The sequence below is a fragment of the Jaculus jaculus genome, chromosome 14 (assembly GCF_020740685.1).
Source record: "Jaculus jaculus isolate mJacJac1 chromosome 14, mJacJac1.mat.Y.cur, whole genome shotgun sequence".
NCBI classification, from domain to species: domain Eukaryota; kingdom Metazoa; phylum Chordata; class Mammalia; order Rodentia; family Dipodidae; genus Jaculus; species Jaculus jaculus.
In genome coordinates, this window is record NC_059115.1 from 21,312,430 (window position 1) to 21,327,899 (window position 15,470).

At 48.1% G+C, this 15,470-nt stretch overlaps 1 protein-coding gene across 1 annotated transcript; it reads left to right on the plus strand.

Annotated features, from left to right (window-relative positions):
- Window positions 1-235: 235 nt before the first annotated feature.
- Window positions 236-15,255, plus strand: Slc6a16 (solute carrier family 6 member 16). Its single transcript, XM_004672291.2, has 11 exons — window positions 236-440; window positions 534-691; window positions 787-916; window positions 1,012-1,190; window positions 4,235-4,345; window positions 4,484-4,725; window positions 10,306-10,492; window positions 11,316-11,517; window positions 11,634-11,793; window positions 14,122-14,287; window positions 14,388-15,255. Exons 1-11 carry the CDS (start codon window positions 236-238, stop codon window positions 14,880-14,882), a joined length of 2,235 nt encoding a protein of 744 aa, XP_004672348.2. The 3' UTR covers window positions 14,883-15,255.
- Window positions 15,256-15,470: the final 215 nt, after the last annotated feature.

Here is a 15,470-nt window from a genome sequence, read left to right on the forward strand (position 1 = left end):
GAGGGTTTGGGATCTAGAACTTGTGTGACATGGAAAGACCATAGATTCCATCCCCAGCACTATGGGATGGGGAGGAGGGCAACTCAAGGGAAGAAGGGGATAAGATTGAAACTTGTGTGATAAAATTGCACAACATAGTGTCTGAGACATGTTTTTTAAAATCTGATGTTCTTGATGATCCCAAGAGTCCCCCCCCCCCCCTCCCATGAGTTGGTGAACCTGTGAGAAGAAGCTCATGGCGTCCCTTGAGTTTTCGGAGGTAGCAGAGGAAGAGTCTTCCAGGACGTCCAGGGACATCAACATCCAAGCGACTCCGGTCACCAAGCTCCCGAATTATTTTCGGGCCAAAAAGACACAGAACATCCTGATCCTGGGTTCCTTATCCGCTGGGCTAGGCAGCACGTGGCGGTTCCCGTACCTGTGCCACCAGAACGGCGGCGGTGAGGCCGAGCCCGGGGCCGGGGAGGGCTGGGCTTGGGGAGGGGGGCGCGCCAGGGTCGCAGGTCCCTGAGCCAGGCCCCGCGCCTCCTCAGGCAGCTTCCTCCTGCTCTACGTCATCATGCTCCTCCTGCTGGGGATCCCCCTCTTACACATGCAGCTCGCCATCGGCCAGTGGCTGCGTGTGGAAAACCTCCAGGTCTGGAAGAAGCTCGTCCCCTTCCTGGGTGGCGTGGGCTACGCTAGCATACTGGTAGGTGATTGATGGGTGGGCTCAGCGGCACCGCCCCGCTCCCCCCCCCCCGCCCCCCAAGCTCCAGGCCCTCAGGCCCCGCGGGTCCTCCTCAGGCAAGCTTCCTGGTGAGCTTGTACAACAGCGCCCTCATCTCCTGGAACCTCTTCTACCTGGGCTGCTCCTTCAGCCACCCTCTCCCCTGGAGCCACTGCCCAGGCCTAGAGGACAACCACACTGCCAGCGGTGAGCAGATGACAGGGGAGCCCGCGCAGGGGGGGGGGGGGGCAGGGGGACCCCCAGAGAGGCAAGTGGTCCCTGAGTGCCCGGGTCCTCTCCAGGCTTACCTTGCCTCCGGACTGTGCCTCCTCAGTATTTCTGGTACCACACCATGCTGGGGATCTCGACCCGAATGGAGGAGGGGGTGGAAGTCCTGGTCCTGAAGCTTAGCCTGTGCCTCTTGGTAACCTGGACCTTACTCTGCTTCGCCATGGTGGCAAGGATCAAGTTTTCAATACTGGTGAGCCCTGCCCCCACACCTCTGCACCTTGGCAAAGAACCCAGGGCTTCCTACCCTGGCACCACCTGGGCTCCAGTGCAGTCCCCAGGGCTTCCCACCCGCCTCGAGGGCAAGCTCAGACGTTACCAGGGTCTTCAGCTGCAGTCTCCGAGGAAAAGGCTGCACTCTCCTCAGGAAAGCCTGTCCACAGAGAACTAACTGTTCCCCGGTGCATGGCTGAGGGAGCAACTCCTGTGACCCAGCTCCCTTGTCAGCACCCCAGCCACAGCACTGTCACAGAAACTTCTCACAGCAGGCCACAGGCTCACTTCTAAGCCCCAGCCTCCGCCTCCCTGCACTTGGAAAAGTTCCCAGCAGCATAAGGAACTCTTGCTCCATTTCTTTTGTTGAGTACCTATTAAATGATGTTGAGTCAAGCCACTGTCTTTCTTTCTTTACTTTTCTTTTTCTTTTTTTTTTTTTCTGAGGTAGGGTCTCACTCTAGCTCAGGCTGATCTGGAATTCACTCTGTAGTCTCAGGGTGGCCTTGAACTCTCAGTGATCCTCCTACTTCTGCTTCCCGAGTGCTGGGATTAAAGGCATGTGCACCACCATGCCCAGTTTAAAGCCACTGTCTTAATCCACAGGTCCCTTACACAGAAAAACTTCAGTACCTTATGAAGTCCCTATGGCTGCCTCTGTCTTCATGTGGGAACATTGAGACACATCCCTAGGGTTCAACACACCATATCTTGTTTATTTTTAATTTTTTTAATTTTTATTTATTTATTTGAGAATGACAGACAGAGGGAGAAAGAGGCAGATAGAGAGAAAGAGAGAGAGAATGGATGCACCAGGGCCTTCAGCCACTGCAGACGAACTTCAGATGCATGCGCCCCCTTGTGCATCTGGCTAACGTGGGTCCTGGGGAATTGAGCCTCGAACCAGTGTCCTTAGGCTTCACAGGCAGGCAGTTAGCCACTAAGCCATCTCTCCAGCCCAGCATACCATATCTTAACAACCTCCAAGATAAACACCCTGCAAACACTAACTTTACGAGGGTTAGCAGGCATCCTGAAAATGGGGCATGGCATTTTTTATTAATGTGATCAAATACCTGACAGGAAGCAATTTATGAAGGAGTTATTTTGGGTCATGGTTTGAGGGCAAAGAGTCCCCATGACCGGGAAAGGCATGGTGCCTGGAAACTCCATGGCAGTAGGAATATGTTCCTGGGACTCCTCACATCTGAACAAAACAGGAAGCAGAGAGAGAGGAAAGCTGGTGCTCAGCTGGCCTTCTCCTTTTTTTTTTAATGTTTTTATTTTTTTTATTTGCAAGCAGAGAGGGAGGGGGGGGAGAGAGAGAGAGAGAAGAGAGACAGAGAATGGGTACGCCAGGGCCTCTAGCCACTGCAAACAGACTTCAGACACATGTGACCCTTGTGCATCTGGTACATGGGTCCTGGGGAATCAAACCTGAGTCCTTTGGCTTCACAAGCAAATGCCTTAACCACTAAGCCATCTGTCCAGCCTGCTTTCTCCTTTTTCAACTCTTTTCTTCTATCTAGGTCCTAGCCCATGGGATGGATCCACCAAATTCAGGGTGGGGCTTCCTCCCTCAGTTAATCCTCTTTGAAACCACCCTATAGAACACCCACAGGTGTGCCTTAGCCTCTGAGGTGATTCTAACCCTAATCAAGTTGGTGGTGAAGATGACTCATTATAGATGCCTTCTATTACACACCCAAAATAAACCTTAAAACGTCACAATAGGACTGGATAGATGGCTTAGCAGTTAAGGTGTTTGCCTCTAAGGACCTATGTTTGACTCTCTAGATCCCACCTAAGACAGACACAGAAAGGTGAGGCAAGTGCAAGGTCACACATACCCACTAGGTGGTGTAAGCGGCTGGAGTTTGATTTCAGTAGCTGAGGCCTTGTCACACCAATTCTCTCTCTCTCTAAAATAAAAACATTTTTAAAAAACCACCACAATAGGGGCTGGAGAGCTTGTTTAGTGGTTAAGGCATTTGCCTGTGAAACCAAACGACCCATGTTCAATTCCCCAGTGCCCATGTAAACCAGATGCACAAGGAGGCACATGCATCTGAAGTTCGTTTGCAGTGGCTAGAGGCCCTGGTGCACCCATTCTCCCTCTGTCTGTCTCCTCACTATCTCTCTCTCTCTGCTTGCAAATAAAATAAAACAAAACTCCACAATAATCATATTACTTTCATTTATTTATTTGTGATGAGAATGAGAATGCATATGTCCCATGTACATGTGGCTTATGTGGGTTCGGGGAGAGTGGAACTTGGGTCCTTAGTCTTTGCAGGCAAAAGCCTTAACCGCTAGGCCATCTCTCCAGCAACTCATGTTACTTTCTCCCAAATACTCCTCTGCTTCTTTTCTCTTCCTTTACCTAAGAAGTTCTTTTATGTCATCTTCAGTCCCACTGGCTCCTCATCCCCTGGCCTTCCAGGCAGGCTGTTAGTCCAAGCTGGGGAATTAATGGTGTCTAACTACCCTCCCCTTCAGTTAAACAGGGTTGGAGAGATGGCTCAGCGGTTAAGACACTTGCCTGCAAAGCCAAAAGACCCAGGTCTGATTCCCCAGGACCCACATAAGCCCAATGCACAAAAGGGAGCATGTGCCTGGAGTTCATTTAAATAAAAATAAAAAAGCCTTCTGTACATATTTTATTTCTTTCTTTATTTATTTGAGAGAGAGAAAGAGAGAAGAAGAGGCAAGTAGAGAAAGAAAGAGAATGGGTGTGCCAGATCCCACAGCCATTGCAAACAAACTCCAGATGCACATGCCACTTTGTGCATATGTGGGTACTAGAGAATCGAACCTGGGTCCTTAGGCTTCACAGTGCCACTAAGCCATCTCTCTAGCCCTTCTTCTGTACTTATTTTCACCCTTCATACCTGTTTCCCTGGAATACCTTCTCACCACACCCTCTTCCCCAAAGTCTCTTTATCACTTCCCATCTCCTTCCTCTATCCACTGATAAGCGACTCCACTAATGTTTGCCTGTCTTCCTTCTCCCCACCTGGCCAGATGCTGATTTCCTCCATGTTCCTGTCCACCATCTTCCTCCTCTGCTTCTTCATCCGAGGTCTCTTCCTAGAAGGTGCAGTGGCCAGCCTCAGACGTCTGGTGATCACTGAGGTGAGGCCAAAGCTCCCATCTGTCCCCATATCCCCACACCTTTTCAATGTCTCCTGCCTATACCCACCCACTGCCAAATCACCAGTGACCCTACCTGTGAGCTCACTCCCAACCTCCTCTCACCACTCCCTTCCACAGCTATCTACCTTAGCATCGCTCGATATGTGGTGCCAAGCAGGAAGCCATGTGCTCTATTCCCTAGGCCTAGGCCTGGGCACCATCATCACCTTCTCCTCGTACCAGGCTAAAGATGACAACTACTTCACAGTGGCCTCCTTTGTGGCCCTGCTCAACCTGGTGACTTCAATACTGGCCACATCCACCATCTTTTTAGTTCTGGGGTACTGGGCTACCACCAGTGGCAGACCCTGTGTTCAGAAGTGAGTAACATGATCTTGGAAATTCCAGTAGAGGTGTCCCCACCTATGCCTTGGTGACCCACCAACTCCACAGACACAGACCTTCAAACTCAAGACCTCTCCATTGGTAACAACCTCACCTTTATCCTCAAAGAAAAAAAAATGCTAAAAACGTAATCCATTAATGTCCACTGCCTTATAATAGAGAAGAAAACTGTCTCAGAGCCATGCTTGTCTCATGACTTCCAAAATGGAAGTTGCAATTCAGGAGTGTGTTATTAGTCAACTTCTTATTGCTGGGACAAAATGCCTGACAGAAATCAGGTTAGGGGAAGAAGGGCTCATTTGAGTTTACAGTTCTAGAGGACAGAGTACATTAGTACAGGGAGGGCATGGCAGCAGGAGGAAGGTGATTCACATCATCACGTCAGTAGGGACAAAGTAGAAAGTGATGGATGCTAAGGGCTTAGCCAGCTCTCTCTTTTTTATACAGTCCAGGAACCCAGCCCATGGCATGGTGCCACCCAGTTAGAGTGATTCCTTCCATCTCAATTAATCTAATCTAGAAAATTCCTCACAGACATGACCAGAGATTTGTTTCCATGATGATTCTAAGTCCTGTCAAGTTGACAACCAGAGATTAATCATCGCAGGGGACATTTCCAAGTAGCTTATTTAACCCACAGGATGCTGTCAGCCAGCTGAGCCACAGACAGTGGTTACTGGCCTAGGCTTCATGTTCAGGTCACACAGGGAGCTTTAGAATATATTTAGGTCTAAGTTCCACCCTCAAATATATCCAGTCTTGGATGTATCCAGGCATTGTATTTCTCAGAGATACACAGTTTTTCTTCCACTTAGGATGATGAAGGTTCAGTGGAAGGTCCACGCTCTTGTGGTACCAGTAATTTTTGTTGTGTTTTTTTAGGGCTTGTGTGTGTGTGTGTGTGTGTGTGTGTGTGTGTTGTGGGGTGCACATGTATGTGTGGAGTAGAGGCCATAGGACACACCCTTTAGTGGTGTTTCTCAGAAATGCGATCCATCTTTTTTTTTTCCTTTGAGGTAGGGTCTTGCTATAACCAAGGCTGACCTGGAATTAGTCTAAGGCTGGCCTCGAACTCATGATAATCCTCCTACCTCTGTCTCCCAAGTGCTGGGATTAAAGGCAAGTGCAACCACACCTGGTGATCCCTCTTTCTTAAGACAGGGTCTCTTATTGGCCCAGAGCTCACTAATTAGGCTAGACTGGCTGGCCAGTGAGCTCCAGAGATCCTCCTGTCTCTAATTCTCCAGCATTGGGCTTAAGAACACCACACACACACTTTATGTGTGTTTTGGGAATCAAGCCCATGTTTTCATGTCTGCATGCACTTCACTGACTCAGCTGTCTCCCGAGGCCCCCCCCTTTTTTTTTTTACAATTTATTTATTTGTATGTGTGTGTGGGGGCGCACGCATGCGCGTTCACACACACACACATACCAGGGGCTCTTGCCACTACTAATGAACACCAGATGCTTGTGCCACCTTTTTGCATCTGGTTTAAATGGATGGCTAGGGAATTGAACCCAGGCTGGCAGGCTTTGCAAGCAAGTGCATTTAACCATCTTCCCAGCCCCAAGCCTTATTTTTTAATTTATTGTATGTGTGCATATGCTCGTATGAGTGCAGGCATTCATTGCCACAGTAAAGATATGGATGTCAGAAAACAACTTTCAGATTTGGCTTCACCCTTGCAGTTCATTTGAGGTAGGATTTCTTTCTCTGGATCCTCATTCTGCTGTTATTTTATTTTTTGTTTGTTTTTTGAGGTAGGGTCACGCTATAGCTCATGCTGACCTGGAATTCACTATGTAGCCTCAGGGTGGCCTCGAACTCATGGTGACCCACCTACCTCTGCCTTCTAAGTTCTAGAATTAAAGGCATGCACCACCACACCCAGCGCAGATTGGCCTTTTTTATGAGAGAGAGAATTGGTGCACCAGGATCTCCAGCAACTGTAATTGAACTCCAGATGCATGTGCCACCTTGTGTACATGTACAACCTTGTGCACCTGGCTTACATGGGATCTAGAGAATCAAACATGAGTCCATAGGCTTCACAGGCAAGCACCTTAACTGCTAAGCCTTCTTTCCAGCCCATCGTTCTGCTCTTCTTTGCTGGGCTAGCCAAGAGCTTATGGGAAATTTTTCTGTCTTTCTTATCTTACCATCAGCTTCAGCTGGGATTACAGAAGCCTACCATGGCTTCCTGCTTTAAATTTTTTGAAATTTTTATTTGTTTATTAGAGACAGAAGAAGAGAAAGAGAGAGGGAAGGGGCATGTCAGGGCCTCCAGCCACTGCAAACAAACTTCAGATTTATGTGTACCTTGTGCATCTGGCTTAAGTGGGACCTGGAGAATCAAACCTGGGTCCTTAGGCTTCTCAGGCAAGTACCCTAAACCACTAAGCAATCTCCAGCCTGGCTTCCTGCTTTCTATGTGGGGTCTGGGGATTCAGTTCAGGTTACACCAGCTTGAGTAGCAAGCACTTTAACCATTGAGCCATTTATTCAGCCCCCTTTTATTGAGATAGGGTTTCATGTATCTCAGGCTGGCCTTGAACTTTCTGTGTAGTGGAGGTTGACCTTTACTTCTGATTGTCCTGCTTCCACTCCCAAGTGCTGGGATAACAGGCATGTGTCATCACTGTAACATCATAACATCAATTTTTGTTTTTGTTTTTTCAAGGTAGAGTCTCGCTCTAGTCCAGGCTGACCTGGAATTCACCATGTAATCTCAGAGTGGCCTTGAACACAAGGCAATCCTCCTACCTCTGCCTCCTGAATGCTGGGATTAAAGGAGGATGCCACCACACCCGGCTTCAAATGCTTTTTTTTTAATTTAATTTAATTTTTCTCAATTTTTATTAACATCTTTCATAATTATACCAGCTTCAATTTTTAACAGATAAAAATTTTAAATATTTCCTTTATTTCCAAGCAGAGAGAGACAGTGAAGGGGGCGCAAAATGGATATGCCAGGGCCTCTAGTCAGTACAAACGAACTTAAGGCACATGCACTACTTTGTGCATCTGGTTTTACATAGATAATTGGGAACTGAACCCAGGCCATGAAGCTTTTCAAGCAAATGCCTTTGACTGCTGAGCCACTTCTCTAGTCCATTAACAGATAAATTTTTTAAAAAAGCAGTTGGACATCACAGCTTTAAAACTATGGGTTTTAGGGCTGGAGAGATGGCTTAGCGATTAAGTGCTTGCCTGTGAAGGCTAAGGACTCCGGTTTCAGGCTTGATTCCCCAGGACCCACGTTAGCCTAATGCACAAGGGGGCACACACATCTGGAGTTCATCTGCAATGGCTGGAAGCCCTGGCACGCCCATTCCCTCTCTCTCTCTCTCTCTGTCTCTCTCTGCCTCTTTTTCTCTGGCACTCAAATAAATAAATAAAAATAAACAGAAAAAAAATCAGTTGGTTTGCACACTCATTAGTTACTGAACTTTTTAAATTGGTATTGTAACATTACAACAATGTTTTTGTGCCAATTTTATAAACTTTTACAGTGTAATATGTGTTACTTTTCTGAGGCAAACCAAAGGTCTACTTCAAGGTTCTTGCTGCATCTTTGGTAGCATTTGATGGAGGATCTTTTTTATTATTTTTTTATTTTTATTAATTTATTTTTCTCAATTTTTATTAACATCTTCCATGATTATAAGAAAATATCCCATGGTAATACCCTCCCTCCCCCCACTTTCCCCTTTGAAATTCCATTCTGATGGAGGATTTTTTATATACTTCTAATAGTTAAAAATAAACCAGGTTGAAGTTTTTGTTTTGTTTTTTAATTGTAAACCATTTACCAAGTTTCTGGTCAAGATTATGTAGGATAAGTTAAACTTAATTGCATTCTATTAACCAGTATTAGTGTATTTATTATGCATAGTTATGTTGACAGTTTAAAAAAAAAACAGGGCTGTAGAGATGGCTTAGCGGTTAAGCGCTTGCCTGTGAAGCCTAAGGACCCCGGTTCGAGGCTCGGTTCCCCAGGTCCCACGTTAGCCAGATGCACAAGGGGGCGCACGCGTCTGGAGTTCGTTTGCAGAGGCTGGAAGCCCTGGCACACCCATTCTCTCTCTCTCCCTCTATCTGTCTTTCTCTCTGTGTCTGTCGCTCTCAAATAAATAAATAAATAATTTTACAAAAAACTGGACAAAAAAAAAAAACAGTTGGAAGCCAGGCATGGTGGCACATGTCTTTAGTCCCAGCACTGGGGGGGGAGGCAGAGGTAGGAGGATCACTGTGAGTTCAAGGCCACCCTGAGACTACATAGTGAATTCCAGGTCAGTCTGAGATAGAGGAAAACCCTACTATAGCCGGGCGTGGTGGCGCACGCCTTTAATCCCAGCACTCAGGAGGCAGAGGTAGGAGAATCGCCATGAGTTCAAGGCCACCCTGAGACTCCATAGTGAATTCCAGGTCAGCCTGGACCAGAGTGAGACTCTACCTCAAAAAAAAAAAAAAAAAAAAAAGGAAAACCCTACTATATATTATTCAAGGCCACCCTGAGATGACAGAGTTAATTCCAAGTCAGCCTGGACCAGAGTGAGACCCTACCTCGAAAAACCAAACAACAACAACAACGAAAATAACATTATTAAGGAATAGTGGACACAAATTAGAAAATTAGATCTAATGAGCATGATCAGCCTATGCTAGGTGAGTATAGGAGGCATGAGAGTCCATATCCAATATAAGTGTATTAGTTACTTTTCTCATCACTGCCCAAACAGCTCATAAGAAGCAGCTTAACAGAGAAGGGTTTACTTTGGCTCATGATATAAGGGCATACAGTCCATCATGGGGGTGAAGGCATGGTTGTGGAAGCAGCTGGTGGCTATAACAGCAGGAGAATGAGGCTGCCTGTTCACATCTCTGTGAATTAGGAAACAGAACAGGAAATGGGGCTGGGCTATAATCTCAAGGCCAACCCATAGAGATCTACTTTCTGTAGCTAGTCTCCACCTTTCAAGGTTCCACAACATCCCAAACAGCACCACCAGTGAGGAACCAAATGTGCAATTACACAAGCCTGTAGGGGACATTTTGCATCTCAACCACAATGGATGACCTGGGGGCAGCAGGTCTTCACAGATGGAAAGAGGAGAAGCAGCCACCACCATGGCATCCAGTAACAGTATGGGCCTCAGGAGGAAGGGGACTCTTGAGAAGCCCCAGTACCCAGCACGGGTGAGTGCACGAGCCAACAGCTGTTCTAGCAGCATCCTGAGGAAGTGCCAAGGAAGGAGCAGGGGCTGCAGTGGAGGCAGTCTTGGGCTTAGTTTTTTGGGTTCCACTGGAGTTGATTACAGAGATGTACCAAGAACATCCAAAGCTACAACCTAGCTCACTCCAGCAATGACTTCCAAGGAATTGGACCCTGGTGGGAGCTGCAGAAAGTTTTGCAGTGGCTCAATGTTGAAGTGAACCTTTTTTTTCACCCTGAGGTAGGGTCTCACTCTAGCCCAGGCTGACCTGGAATTCACTATGTAGTCTCAGGCTATCCTCGAACTCACAGCGATCCTGCTGTTTTCCCCATCAGGAGTGTGTCCAGTCTGATGATGCTGATATCCAGGGGGCTGCTGCCCCAGGAAGCCAAGCCTCCAAAGAAGATTGTGTTTGGGCCCCCACAGTTCTACCTGGACTGGATCAGCAACCTCCCCTTGTACCTCCAGGACACTGTCATCCGCCTCTCCCCACCTTGCAACATCTTGGTGCAGGAGGGAAAGGTATGTTTGTGGGCAGGCCCCAGTGGACACTGAGGGCTGTGGCAGGCAACAGTCCTCATCGTGGCTTCACGACCATGACTGCACACATCTGTTGCATTGTAGCTCACATGAACCCGAGGAGTTGGATCCTGAGGCCCTAGTAGCTGAAGCTCACCTTCTCACAAAACCAAGGAAGAGGGGTGGGGAGATGGCTCAGGAGGTAAAATGTTTGCCTCACGAGCATGAGGACCGATGTTCAGATCCTCAAAACCTACATAAATGCTGGGCATGGTGGTGTACACTTGTAATCAAACACTGGGGAGGTGGAGACAGGAGGATCCTTGGAAGTCTCTAGACAGCCAGTCTAGTCTACTTGGTGTGCTCCAGGCTAGTGAGTCCTTGTCTCAAAAAAAGGTGGAATGGCCAGGCATGGTGGTACACACCTTTAATCCCAGCATTGGGAGGCAGAGGAAGAAGGATCACTGCGAGCTTGAGGCCACCTTTAGACTCCATAGTGAATTCTGGGTCAGCCTGGGCTACAGTGTGACACTACCTCGAAAAACCAAAAGAAAAAAAGGTGGAATGTTCCTGAAGAACAACACCCAAGATTGTCTTCTCCCTTTCATATGTGCACACACACACACACACACACACACACACACTTTACACAAACAGTCATACATGCACACAAATTAAGAACTAGAGAGCCAGCACTCAGCACTTTTCCATCCAATCCCCATGCTTAGTGCCTCTTCCTCTGCCCCAATCAGACATCACTAATTGATTACCACACCATTCCTACCCTGTCCAGACACCCTACTGCCTCAACTTTTCTCTTCCACAGTTCATGGAAAGTCCTGGTCTGGCATATGTGGCCTACTCTCAAGCCATCTTACTGTTACCTGGTTCCTCTTTCTGGGCCATCATCTTCTTCATGGCACTGGTCATCATGGGGCTCAGCACAATGATGATCCTCTTGGAAGGCATTGTCCTTCCACTACAGACCTCTATCACCTCCTTCAAGAAGTATCCCAGCATGCTCCCAGGTACCCCTGCAGAGCTCCTACCCTGCCACTCTCCCAAACCCCACTCACCTCAAGTTTCCAGGGTTCATGTGGACTCCTGACTGAACCTCATGTATCCCAACCTACTTCTGCCCTAGTGATCACCTGCCTGGTAGGATTCATGGGCAGCCTCATCTTCACCAGCAGCTCTGGCAGCTATGTGCTGTTTTTATTCGATGATCGACTCGTCCCTATGATCCTCAGCATCATTGTGGCCTTCCAGAATTTAGCGTTGGCCTGGATCTATGGAGCCAGGAGGTGACTTCCCAAATTCCTACGCATTGCTCAGCTATAAAGTCCCTCCCAGACCTAAAAGTAGTATATGAGTCAGGGTTCTAAAGAGGGATAGAACCCATATAATCAATATGTATAATAAAAAGGGTTTGTTAGATTAGCTTACAGGATATGGGCTGGGCAGTCCAACCATAGCTGTCTGTGGCATAGAGAGCTGGAAAAATTGGTCCATGAGGCCAGATGCCTCAGCAATCCCAATCTGGTCCTGAAGGTCTTGGGGATTCTTGAAGAGCCACTTTGGAAGGCTTAGGAGGCTGGGTTCCATTGTCTGTGAAGAACAGCAGCAGTAGGGTAGATGTACACACCAGTGAGTAACACAGATGGCCAGACAAAAGGCCCCGTGTTCTCACAAAGCTGCTTTAAAAAAATTAATTTGGGGCTAGAGATATGGCTCAGTGGTTAAGGTGTATGCCTGCGAAGCCTAAGGATCCAGGTTCGATTCTCCAGGTCCCAAGTACGACAGATGAACATGGTGGCGCCTGTGTACGGAGTTCGTTTGCAGTGGCTGGAAGCCCTGGCACGCCCATTCTCTCTCTCACTCTCTTCCCCTCTCTCTCTGTCTCTAATAAATATTTTATTTATTTATTTATTTGACAGAGAAAGAGGGAGAGAGAGAGAGAAAATGGGCTTGCCAGGGCATCCAGCCACAGCAAAGGAACTCCAGATGCGTGCACCCCCTTTGTGCATCTGGCTAATGTTGGTCCTGGGGAATCAAACCTGGGTCCTTTGGCTTTGCAGGCAAACGCCCTAACCATTAAGCCATCCCTCCAGCCCTGTCTCTAATAAATAAATAAAAATAAATCTTTAAAAAAATTGCCAGGTGTGGTGGCTCAAGCCTTAAATCCCAGCACTCAGGAGGCAGAGGTCAGAGGATTGTCATGAGTTCGAGGCCACCCTAAGACTACATAGTGAATTCCAGGTCAGCCTGGGCTAGAGTGAAACCCTACCTAAAAAAAAAAATTAATTTTACTTTGGTTTTTTGAGGTAGGGTCTTGCTGTAGCCCAGGCTGACCTGGAATTCATTCTGTAGTTCCAGACTGGCCTTGAATTCACTGCAATTCTCCTACCTCTGCCTCCCAAGTACTGCAGTTAAAGTTGTGTGCCTGACTTTTTTTTAAATTTTGATTTTCTAAAATTTAATTTTTAGCCAGGTGTGGCAGAGCACGCATTTAATCCCAATACTTGGGAGACAAGTAGAAGGATCACTGTGAGTTCAAGGCCACCCTGAGCATACATAGTGAATTCCAGGTCAGCCTGGGCTAGAGTGAGACCTTTCCTCAAAAAACCAAAATAATAATAATAATAATTTTAAAAATTATTTATTATGAGAGAAAAAGACTGCAAACAAACTCCAGATGCATGTACCACCTTGTGCATCTGGCTTTACCTGGGTACTGGAGAATCAAACCCAGGTCCTTAGGCTTTGCAAGCAAGCACTTCAACCACTGAACCATCTCTCCAACCCCCTTATTTATTTATTTGGGTTTTTTGGGTTTCACTTTAGCCCAGGTTTACCTGGAATTCACTATGTAGTCTAAGAGTGGCCTTGAACTCGTGGTGATCCTCCTACCTCTGCCTCCTGAGTGCTGGGATTAAAGATGTGTGCCACCATGCCCTGCTTTTTTAAATTTATTTTTGAGGAAGAGGCAGAGAGACAGAGGGGAAGAAGGGGGCCCCCCAGGGCCTTCAGCCACTGCAAACGAGCTTCAGATGTGTGCACCCCCTTGTGGCACATGTGTGAAATTGCGCACTTGTGTCATTTGGCATCTGGCTAGGTGGGATCCGGAGCTTTGAACCTGGGTTCTCAGGCTTTGCAGGCAAGTGCCTTAAGGCATCTCTCTTGGCCCCACCTTTTTTAAATTTATTTTTTATTTTTTACAAAGCTTCTTTACATATAGTCCACCACTGGAACAACCACCCATTCTGGGGGAAGATCTTCCTCTAGCCTTTCTGGGAAAACTCCAGACCCTCCCAAGAGGCATAGCACTTTTTTTGTTCTGATCTGATCAAGTTAATAATAGAATTAACTATCACAAGAAGCAAAGGTGTCTGAATGGGAGTAGTGGCCCCTGGGCAGTAGGCAGGTCCTTTAAGAAAGAGCAGTCCCAGGTGGACTGAAGACCACGATCTAGAATGATACAGTCCATGGGGCCGAGGGATTTCCAAAGGGGAGACCAGATGTGGCCCAGTTCTAGGGAGAGGCTGGTCCCCCTAAACTAGAGGGCTGAAGGCCCCCCCGTTTACTCCAGACCCCAAATCCCAGCCATTCCTGATTGTCACCTCTCTCCCCAGGGTCAGAGAAGAAATATTTAACCAGCTGGACTGCCGGCTGTGGACGCCCCTTGTCTTCCTGTGGAGTTACTTGACCCTGCCTATTCTGCTCTTCCTGCTCAGCGTCTGTTTAATGTATCTCTATGTCGAGGCCGTCCCCTACTACACCTCGTGGAACAGCACTGTGGTGAGCCCCCGACCTCATCCACGACCCAACCCCCAGGGACCCTACAGCTAGAGCACACATGGACTGAACGCCTCACCATGTCCCCTCTTCTTGTCTTCAGAGCCAGGAAGTGAAGCAGCCCTACTTGAAGACCATGCTGGGCTGGGTCACCTTCCTCAGCATCCTCACGCTGCTCCCCGTCCTCATCTACCCACTCCAGCACTGGTGGTACTCAGAGGACCCCGTCTCCCCTGACATCTTGAACAAGCCACTGGTCTCCAGGAAGACGCCGATGAGGTTTTCCAACTGGTCTATGAACCCCCTGAAGAGACACACCAACAAAAGCCAGACAGAAGGCTCATCCTCAGAGGTCAGTCTAACTTTGATCAAAAGCTCACGGGTGGCTCCCACAGCCTTGGAGCCAGCCAACATCCGGCTCCCAGTGAGGGACGAGCGCTCCTCCTTCTTCAGCCTGACTCATCTTGCTTCCTTACTCACCATGAGTAACAGCAGTTTCCGGCCCTCCAGGCAGGCGAACGAGTCCTCCACAGAAGCAAAAGTTATTAAACCCGAGGGGGCACAAAAGGAAAACACACGCCCCAATTCTGCGCAGTAGCAGGCCTCGGCCCTGCTAATCTAGTGGCAGAGAGAGGAAAGGAAGGGCGTGGCATGCAGACACTTGGTCTGGCCACTTCAACAGCCCTCACGTGGCTCTGAATGGACAAGGACAGCTCAGGAGCCCCACTTCTGGTAGGCACCCATCTTGCTAAGCAGAATACCCCCAGCAGACCGGAAGCCACTCTGAGGACAGGTCCAGGGCCTGCTCTTGCTCTCTGGGATGGGGGTGCAACTTTGAATGAAGCACTCTCCAGCCCTGCCCCACAGCCCAGGAGTCAGTGGTATGGCAACTTCCCCAGGGCTGGCTTAGAATGGTATCATGGCAGCAATGCATCAGGGTCAATAAATTATCTCATGGATTGTGTGCACCAGCAAGGGTACTGTGTTCTCTGGAAGAGGTCCAAAGGTCAGCCTCTCCCACACACATATGCCCATCAAGAGGCCAACCTGGAACTTGGGCCCCTTCTGCCCTGGTTATACTGGAGTCAACTCACCTTTGGGGGGACTCTCAGCATCTATCCAATTGGTTATTGATGACCACACTAACCCCCAGGACTAACTCTGTCCCGTGACTTACTACTCTCAC